The sequence below is a fragment of the Ptychodera flava genome, chromosome 10, assembly GCF_041260155.1.
Source record: "Ptychodera flava strain L36383 chromosome 10, AS_Pfla_20210202, whole genome shotgun sequence".
Lineage (NCBI taxonomy): Eukaryota > Metazoa > Hemichordata > Enteropneusta > Ptychoderidae > Ptychodera > Ptychodera flava.
Genome location: NC_091937.1, coordinates 38,646,103 through 38,655,280, shown reverse-complemented (window position 1 = coordinate 38,655,280; position 9,178 = coordinate 38,646,103). Strand labels below are relative to the sequence as shown.

The window sequence follows — 9,178 nt, the reverse complement described above, 5'->3', positions numbered from 1 at the left end:
AGTTCAAGGAAACAGCAGTGTAAAAGCTACGGTGGCTGATGTTGTGAAATTTTGGCAAAAATTCCAAAATCAGCAAAAATAGAAGTTCCGATTCTGAGAAATAATTCCTCTTTTTTGATGGTGCTGTCAATTATGAAGACTGGAGTATGTAAGGACAATATCCCACCATAGTTTCTGCTATCTGTAATCATAGGTGCGTATTGCAGGGTATCGTTCACAGATAGACATGTAAACTTCACTGATTCTGCTGAAGTCATCGATGGTAAGCCACTGAGGTGTGGTGGACGGATCTATTCCTGTCACTTCCAGAACTTCGTCCACAAAATCCTGATGATCATATGGAAACAAAATCCTGAAAATGGCAGAGAAAAAATATAAATTAAATAGGTAACAGCATTACAGATGTTTCTGTTTGGAAAAAATTCCTATTTAGTTCAGGTTCAGGTTTATTGCATTTACAGGCCTCTGGCCCAAATACAAATCATACAACATGATACACAAAGGATAGAGCCATGCAAAAGATACAAATCTGGGGATACACTGAACTACTGCTCTCCTCCTGACCTCCTACACAAAGTTTTGTATACAAACAGAATTTAAGTAAAAGATCAGACTGTTATGTTTCCACAAGTCTTGTAAATTTAAGGAAATTTGCACATTCTGAAATTCTTCCGGCAAGTGTTTCTCTCTTAGATCTCTGTAAAATGGACAGACTAGAAGAAAATGATATTCATCTCCTATTTCACTGGTGTTACAAAAAGTAAGATTCGCTCTTTATAACAACATTTTGTTGTCTCCCCTCTTTGATAGTTGGGAATTTAGCTAATGCAAATTAGATTAATTCCTATTTAGAGAGAAACACTAAAAATCTGATAAAACAGGTGTTGATTTGATAGGTGACAGGGTCTGTAATGTTACATCAGATATCTATTTCAAATACTGGTGTCACACATGAAATAAAAACAATGTACGAATCCTTTTTAATTTTATTTATTTTTTTGAATCAATGAAACTGATGTCATTTTCTCGAACTCTTGTCAAATTCCCCACCCACAGGCTATAAAAGTATGTAAACTACAGGCTACATGTAGATAATTTAGGACTTAATATCAATCAAAATCTAGACACACGGAGTATTGTGATGATCAAATTGCAATGGCGCCCGAGCTGTGTGCGTTGAGCACGTCAAGCTACGTTATAGCTAGCATTTCTATGTAAGTTATCCACTACTTCTATAATCATGGTACGCTGTGCTGATTGTGGGAAAACTCAGGGTGTTTCCCTGTGTCAAGGGGATCTTGATCTGTGTTTTAATTGCCACAGGAAGAGATTCTATGATAATCAGGAGTGAGATGTGTCGAACAATGGCGGTACAGGCGGTGCTCACATGAGCCCAGGCCCTTTGTCATCGATTACCAGTGACTCTACCACTGTCTTGGCACTTGCGAAACTCTACTTCACATCAGAATACCCTGCTGAATGTTCAATCTGATGGTAATGTCATCATAAATGAAATTCTTTGTTTTATGGCCAACAAAATGGACATATTGCCATTTGATGTCATTGTCAAGTTGTGTGTGGAGACACACAATGACCATGATGTTGAAGCTGCAAAGTCGCCTTTGACTTATGTGGAGAATTTAGCGCACATCGCTTCAAGAGACGACAAGGCCAGAACAAAAAGCAATCCAAGATACTTTGACACTCTTACTTGAAATTGAACCACAGAATATTCCATGCTTTGTTGCTAAGGATTTATCAAAACTACCTCCAGTTGACTACAATCATATCAACATGTCTTTGCTGTTGTCTCAAATCAATAGAATGAAAGTTGATTTTGATGGTCTTAAACTTGAGGTCAACAACATTTCAAGTCTTTATTTGAGAACTTCTGATGATATCAGACATATCAAAGATACTCTCGGTGGTTTGATTTCTGAAAAGCATTCGCTGAAAGAAACACTAAAATTGCAAAATGAAGACATGGTTGCTGTTGAATGCATTGCTGCAAGTGCTGAGGAGGAACCACCTGTTGATTCCATGTCAACGAATGCAAATGAGACTGTTGGCGATAATGAACATGAACTTTGTCAAAGGAGTAATCTTTTTAAAGTTGTCCATACTAAAAGTGACCAGAATTTTGTTTTAGAATGATTTATAACTGTGAAGGTGATGTGGATATCATTATTTTACCCAATGATGTTAGTAATGCAATATTTAATCTACAAACAGGTAAATCTGCTGGTCCAGACTCACTTTTTGCAGAGCATTTTGTGTACGCCAGTGACAAGGTGTCAGTTTTGCTTAGCATGTGTTTTACGTCGATGCTTGTTCATGCTGTTTGTCCTAATAGACTTTCTGATACCATCTTAGTCCCCATTGTTAAAGATAAGAATAAGAATACAAATGACAAAAATAACTAACGGCCTATTGCATTATCAACCGTAGCATCGAAAATTATGGAATTAGTTTTAATGAACAGAATTGAGTCCTTTCTTGAATCTTAACATTACCAATTTGGGTTTAAAAAGCAACATTCCACTGACATGTGCATTTTCATTCTGAAAGAAATCATTCACTATTATAGGAAACATGGTAGCAAAATAAATTGTAACTTTCATGGATGCTTCCAAAGCATTTGATTGTGTTAATCACTGGACATTGTTTAAAAAGTTGATTTTTCGTAAAGTGCCTATTTGCTTTGTCAGGTTTCTATTTGTTTGGTATAGGTCGCAATGTATTTTATCCGTTGGGGCTGTTGCATTTCAGAGGGTTTCAAGCTAAAAATGGCGTTAAAGCAGGTTGGAATATTGTCACCCAAACTATTTAATATTTATATTGATGATTTAAGCTATAGGCTTGAAAGTTCACAAACAGGTTGTAATATTGGTGGCATGTTCATCAATCACCTCTTTTATGCTGATGATATTTGTCTGATAAGTCCCTCTGTGAAAGGTACACAGAAATTTGTCATCATTATATATAGCATTTACAGTAATACCCATGACATTGTCTTCAATACGAAAAAGACCGAATGTTTGTGTGTCACACTATATAGTTCTAAAGTTAGGCACATTCCCACTGTTTTCCCTAAATGGTGTAAAAACTGTTTTTGTCAAAAGAAAGAAAAGAAATATCTTGGGTTTTTTTAACACATAACTTTAGAGACGATAGCGATATTGAGCGACAAAGGAGAGCATTCTATGTCTCAGCAAATATGCTGCTAAGGAAATTTTCCTAGTGTTCTTTTCAAGTGAAATGTAGGATTTTTAACGTGTATTGCTCTCAATTGTACGGTGGCCAGCTCTGGCTCAAATATTCTGCTGATGCCATGAGAAAACTGAAAGTTGCCTACAACAATGCCACCCGTATTTTTTGGGGGTTATGAGAGACGAAGTAGTGCCAGCTCCATGTTTGTCACAAATGGGCTATGCAACTTTGATGCTCTTCTTAGAAAACAAATGTATGGTTTTATAGAACGTTTATCACGCAATGGAAATTCGAGTGTACATCAAGTTTATGACGGCATGTATTTCATTTCTGATCTCCGCAAAATGTGGATAAAATCACTTTTCCATTGAGCGGTTGTGGTTATTTTTGCATGATAATGCATCACTAAAATGTCACTTCTTCAGACTGTATTATGATATTTATTCATCTATATCTTTATTTATTATTGTACTGAGAATTCTATGCATATATTTAGTCCCAAATAAAGTGAAATAATAATTGGATCGTATACTTACTCGATTCCACGTCTGCAATATTTCCTTCTAAAATGAAAGACACTCCTTACAACTTTTTCAACTAATTTAAAAGGGCAGTGAATCAAAGGTTCTATCCTGGGAGTGAAGTGTACAACACCAACATCCACCTAAAGAAAAAATACAGAGAAAACCAAAAAGAATGCACTTATTTATCCTCGGTGTCAAAAAAATAGTATTTCCTAAGCATGAACACTTTAACAGCATCGTGAGCGGCTAAAACTCTAGTTAAGAACATCAATATATTTGGCAATATTCAACATTACCTGATAGCAACATATTGAAAACAATGGCCATTAAACCGGAGGACCGTGTCCATGACCCTAAATGACCTTACATCCTGGTATTTTGATGGAATGTAGTGTACCATGTAAAGTTTGTATTGAGAAAGATTCAAATTTTGGCAAGAAAATATGTGTATACAATAGTAATTCAGAGAAGAATGCAGCAGTAATGGTTGGCTGTTTCAACGCATTCAATAAAATTGGTGACTGATTTACCAACATAAAAACCAAGGATGAGGTAAGGTCATGTTGAAGTCATAAAACTGCCAATTCTACTGTTTCTTAATGTGGTTCAGGCCTTATAAATGAAAGATTTAAAATTTATGCTCAAAGTTTCCTCAAGTGAACTGTTAACTCTCAAAATCAAGAATAAAAATTGGGGGTCACTGTGCAAATTTTGGTTCTAGAGGAACAAGATGTCCAATATATACTGATATTTGAAATTAAAAATGACGGCCATCCCTGTGTAATCTCTATGGGGGAAGGGGAATAAAATTCCAAATTTTCACAAAACCAAGCCCTTGAAAACTATATTTACTCCAAGAGCTTCAAAGTAAGCCTCACAAGTCGTAGGAGAGACAAATATTGTAAAAGTTTGAGAGTTGGAATATCTGTCCATGGGGTGTATTCTACCTTATGCACAATATTTGAATGAATCAAGTGTGTCAGAGAATGTGATGTAAAAACAATGAGCAGTGGGCCTGTGAGAGAACAGCAAAGTGAAATCATGACATGGAGAGTGACTTACATCTGGTTTTGGTACAAATGCACTGCCAGGAATGTTAAAGCAATGTTCAACATGACAGAGATACTGCGCCATGATAGATAGTCTGCTTCTCTGTGGATCACCAACACCTGCAGACAGTCTCTGAAAAATATCACATGATGGAGAAAAAGCAATTGCTTACAATAAGCCATTGGATGGATTGGATTCAACTTCACCTGATTAAAGTTAATATGAAGTTTACAGCATGCATGATTATAGTTTTGGGAATACCAGTGTACTTGCTGTTTTATGCCACGGTCCCTCTGCACAGTGTTTATGCATACATGTGACCGAGAGAGCTACAGGAAATGTTGATTGACCTCAGTTGGTTATGTGTAAAAACAAATGAAGTCTAACAATCTTGCCAGAGGTGGCGCACTTGTAATGTACCATTGTGTTTGCAGGGAAAGAACATCACATACATAGGTTATCATGGGATGATGACATCACTGCTTACCTCAGCAACTTCTTTTTGAAAAGTCAATGTTAATTGAACACGTCCATGTGAGAACACAGAGGTCCTGTTGGCCACAGCGGCTAACCATTGGATAATCAAAGGCGTTGATACGCTGAAGGGCAAATTGCCAATTATGTGAGCATTTGGAGGTTCTGGAGATAAAACAGAGAAAAGTTAGAGCAGTATACACACAAAACAGAAAAGGTATTATCACTCACCTTGCTTTTTAATGACATAGCTGGCAGTCCATACGGTTATACTGGTAAAAGAAAAGGATCTTTTCAAAGGTAACTTTCTGAATTTGTTAAGTTCAAACTAAATAAAAAACAGTATGTTATTGAGTAAGTAATGTCATTGATCTTCCTTAATTGCGTCTGAACTATTTTTTTTGTAACAACTGACTATTGTTTCAAAGATAATTTCCCCAATTACTTTGACCAAACTTGGTACCAGAAATTTCAAGTTCTGCAAGAATATCTGTAGTTTCAAAGGGAATGTTCAGACATTGCCAATAGTTCTATCACCTTCTGCAGCCAACGTACATTAACATAGCATATAGATAGCATGTACACTGAATGTCTCACCATCCGACCAGTCTTTTGAAAGCCTGTTGGGAAAAACTTTCTTCATGTTGTACTTCAGAACATCACCTAGCTGAATTGTCACTCGGCCATCACTTGCTTCTGAAAGTAACTGCACATGAAATAAGTTAGGAAAATACACGTTTTATTCTTCAAATCTGTTTCAATGTCTGTATTTTCTCCTGTGAATTGAAGTAGATAGCATAAAAGTATCTCTTCACATAGTGTTATGTTTTCCCGTATCTGTGGAACTGCATATTAACAGCCTCAGGTTGGGAATGTTGCAAAGTGATTCTGATCACATACTACTTTGCTTGGTGAGCAGGTATCACAGGGTGCAAGTTTGAATCCTAAAGAAAAATTGCTGAATCATACATGTGAAAATCAATCATTTGTCTCTATGTAAAATGGGAATATAGAGAGTAATTTTAAAGTACTTCTAAGTACTTGATTGTACCTGGAATTTTAGAATTTCCATGGCAGATGTTGTCCTCAATCAAAGGAAAGTTTCACAATTTGACATATTCATGTATAGTAAAGATGGCAACCAAATACCAAAGACATCTCACTTTCTAATAACTATACTTGGCTTGGTAATAATGAGTGTAATTATTCTTGCCTACTTGTAAACTTGGCAGAAATCTGGAATCTTTTTCTATGACTATCACATGCTTGGCACCAGCATTTAATATTGATCTTGTAATGCCGCCAGGACCTGGGCCAACTTCACAGACATAGGAACCTTTGAGATTTCCAGCTTGACGGACAATTTTATCTGTAAATTATTCATGAAAAAAAACGAACAAATAATGATCAGTGGATAAAATTACATTTCTCATTAAACTAATTCTCAGGAAATTCTTTTGTCTACTGGCACACCCCATACGGAATACTTGTAGTTGCTCTTATTTGAAGCACTTTGCATTTCAATGTTTATTTCTTCAATTGAATTGAATTGTAAAAGAGCGTTCCTCACATGTGCTGGTTTTGAACTTGGAGAATTTGGCACACAATGTAAGATAAATAGCTCCAGAATAAAACAGTTGTCAATGGTCATTAACTGTGGGTGTCAGTTTCAGGGTTACTATTGAAACTACAATATTAATTTTCAATGATTTCATCATTGATGTCCCGATGTTAGTGATAACTGTGGCTGTCAGTTTCAGGGTTACTATTGAAACTACAATATTAATTTTCAATGATTTCATCATTGATGTCCCTATGTTAGTGATAACTGTGGCTGTCAGTTTCAGGGTTACTATTGAAACTACAATGTTAATTTTCAATGATTTCATCATTGATGTCCCTATGTTAGTGACATAAGACAAGTATAGCTGCAAAATTGTAGCTCTACGGTGAGGCGGTTGGCGAGTTTTGGTTTTTGCGACCTCGATCACCAGTAGAGCTACAATGCTGAAGGCCCTTTAGCATTCAAAATAAGCGCATTGCACATGACGCAGCATTTTGATATGAAATCTCACATATTTACTGCATTTGGTCGTACTGATTTATCACTACTGAAGACTAAACACTATACTACACTAACCTTGTCGTTTATGGGGTTTGGTGTTTGTTCAAACACGTTGATCGCGTTCCAAAAACATTGAGCGAGTTTCTGTGAGCCACCATTACCTGAAGTTGGTAATGGTGGCTCCCAGAAATGTTTTTTTGAATGCGATCGATGTGTTTGAACAAATACCAAACCCCATAAACGACAAGGTTAGTGTAGTATAGTGTTTAGTCTTCAGTAGTGATAAATCAGTACGACCAAATGCAGTAAATATGTGGCATTTCACATCAAAATGCCGCATCATGTGCGACGCGCTTATTTTGAATGCTACAGGGCCTTCAGCATTGTAGATCTACTTGTGAGCGAGCAAAAATCAAAACTCACTGACCGCTTCACCGTAGAGCTACAATTTTGCAGCTTACGACTAGTACTTTCATTGAAGTCCTGTATCCTTACAGCTAGCCCTACGTGTATTTGTTGATGTTGCAACTGCGACATGTACCAAAAGGACTACCTTATTGCTGGCTGTGGATCCATAGCTGCGGTGTTTACAGAAGGGATCCCTGCCTTTTACAGGCTGATGGAGGGTAAAAGTCATAAAACACCACAGCTAGGGACCCACAGTTGCTCTGCATGGCAGGGCTGTGTTTTATGTGGTGGGAGGCCGTATAACGCCGGTAACACACAGCCCTGCCATGCAGAGCTACCTTATTGCTAGCTGCAAAATTGTAGCTCTCTACGGTGAGGCGTCAGTGAGTTTTGGTTTTGCGACCTCGCTTACCAGTAGAGCTACAAGCCGAAGGGCCTGTAGCATACAAAATAAGCGCGCCACACATGGCGCGGCATTTTCATGTAAAATGCCACATATTTACTGCATTCGGTCGTACCGATTTATCACTACTGAAGACTGAACACTATACTACACTAACCTTGTTGTTTATTGGGTTTGGTATTAGCACAGACACGTCGATCGCGTTCCATAAACATTGAGCGTGTTTCTGGGAGCCGCCATTACCGGAAGTTGGTAATGGCGGCCCCAAGAAATGCTTTTGGAACGTGATCGACGTATTGGAACAAATACCAAACCCATACACGACAAGGTTAGTGTAGTATAGTGTTTAATCTTCAGTAGTGATAAATCAGTATGACCAAATGCAGTAAATATATGGGATTTTACATCAAACTGCCGTGCCATGTGGAGCGTGCTTTAATTTTGTATGCTTCAGGGCCGTCGGCATTGTAGCTCTACTGGTGAGCGAGGTCGACAAAAATCAAAACTCACCGACCGCCTCACCGTAGAGCTACAATTTTGCAGCTACCTTATTGCATGCCTGAATGTACGCCTAGTTAGTAATACTATGCGACGATCATACCCTATCCCCGGACCCTATCTCCATCCTGCCAAACATCTCACGCAATGAATGGACGTACGATACATACGAGAGCGACTTCCATCCCGTACGTCCATGCTCAGATTGATCATGGAGGTACCACAAGACTGATACCTCAATGGATTCATCAACCCTATAGTTACAACTCCTTCACTTACCAGTGAGGTTCAAATCGAATAAAAAGTTTTGGGACAACTGTTTTTCCGCTTTCAGTCCATACATTTGAATAATGTCGCGAACTGTTGGTAACGGCGGAAGCCGAAGTCGGGACATCGTAGAGAGGAAAAGTAAACAGTTCTTTTCCTCGTCGAAATATGCCCAACACAGCCGAATCGAGTGCACATCAAGTATGATTGAACTCACATGGCCCGGAAGTTTACAATGGCTTCCCCTCGCGCGATGGATTGTGGATCGAGTGCTTTGCA

The 9,178-nt window shown here is 37.9% G+C and overlaps 1 protein-coding gene across 1 annotated transcript; it reads right to left on the bottom strand.

Annotated features, from left to right (window-relative positions):
- LOC139142715 (dimethyladenosine transferase 1, mitochondrial-like) lies at positions 1 to 9,143 on the bottom strand. The gene is made up of 7 exons (XM_070712795.1): positions 8,912 to 9,143; positions 6,476 to 6,627; positions 5,856 to 5,964; positions 5,272 to 5,423; positions 4,797 to 4,916; positions 3,747 to 3,874; positions 1 to 352 (listed from the first exon to the last, which is right to left on the bottom strand). Exons 1-7 carry the CDS (start codon positions 9,024 to 9,026, stop codon positions 178 to 180), a joined length of 951 nt encoding a protein of 316 aa, XP_070568896.1. The 5' UTR covers positions 9,027 to 9,143; the 3' UTR covers positions 1 to 177.
- Between the last annotated feature and the right edge of the window lie 35 nt (positions 9,144 to 9,178).

Coding starts and splice junctions, on each gene's coding strand:
- LOC139142715 (XM_070712795.1), bottom strand. CDS start 9,026: ATGTCCCGACTTCGGCTTCCGCCGTTACCAACAGTTCGCGACATTATT. Junction 5,965..6,475: donor GATTTCTGCCAAGTTTACAA/GTAGGCAAGAAT, acceptor TTTCATGTGCAG/TTACTTTCAGAAGCAAGTGA. Junction 353..3,746: donor TATTGCAGACGTGGAATCGA/GTAAGTATACGA, acceptor TGCCATTTTCAG/GATTTTGTTTCCATATGATC.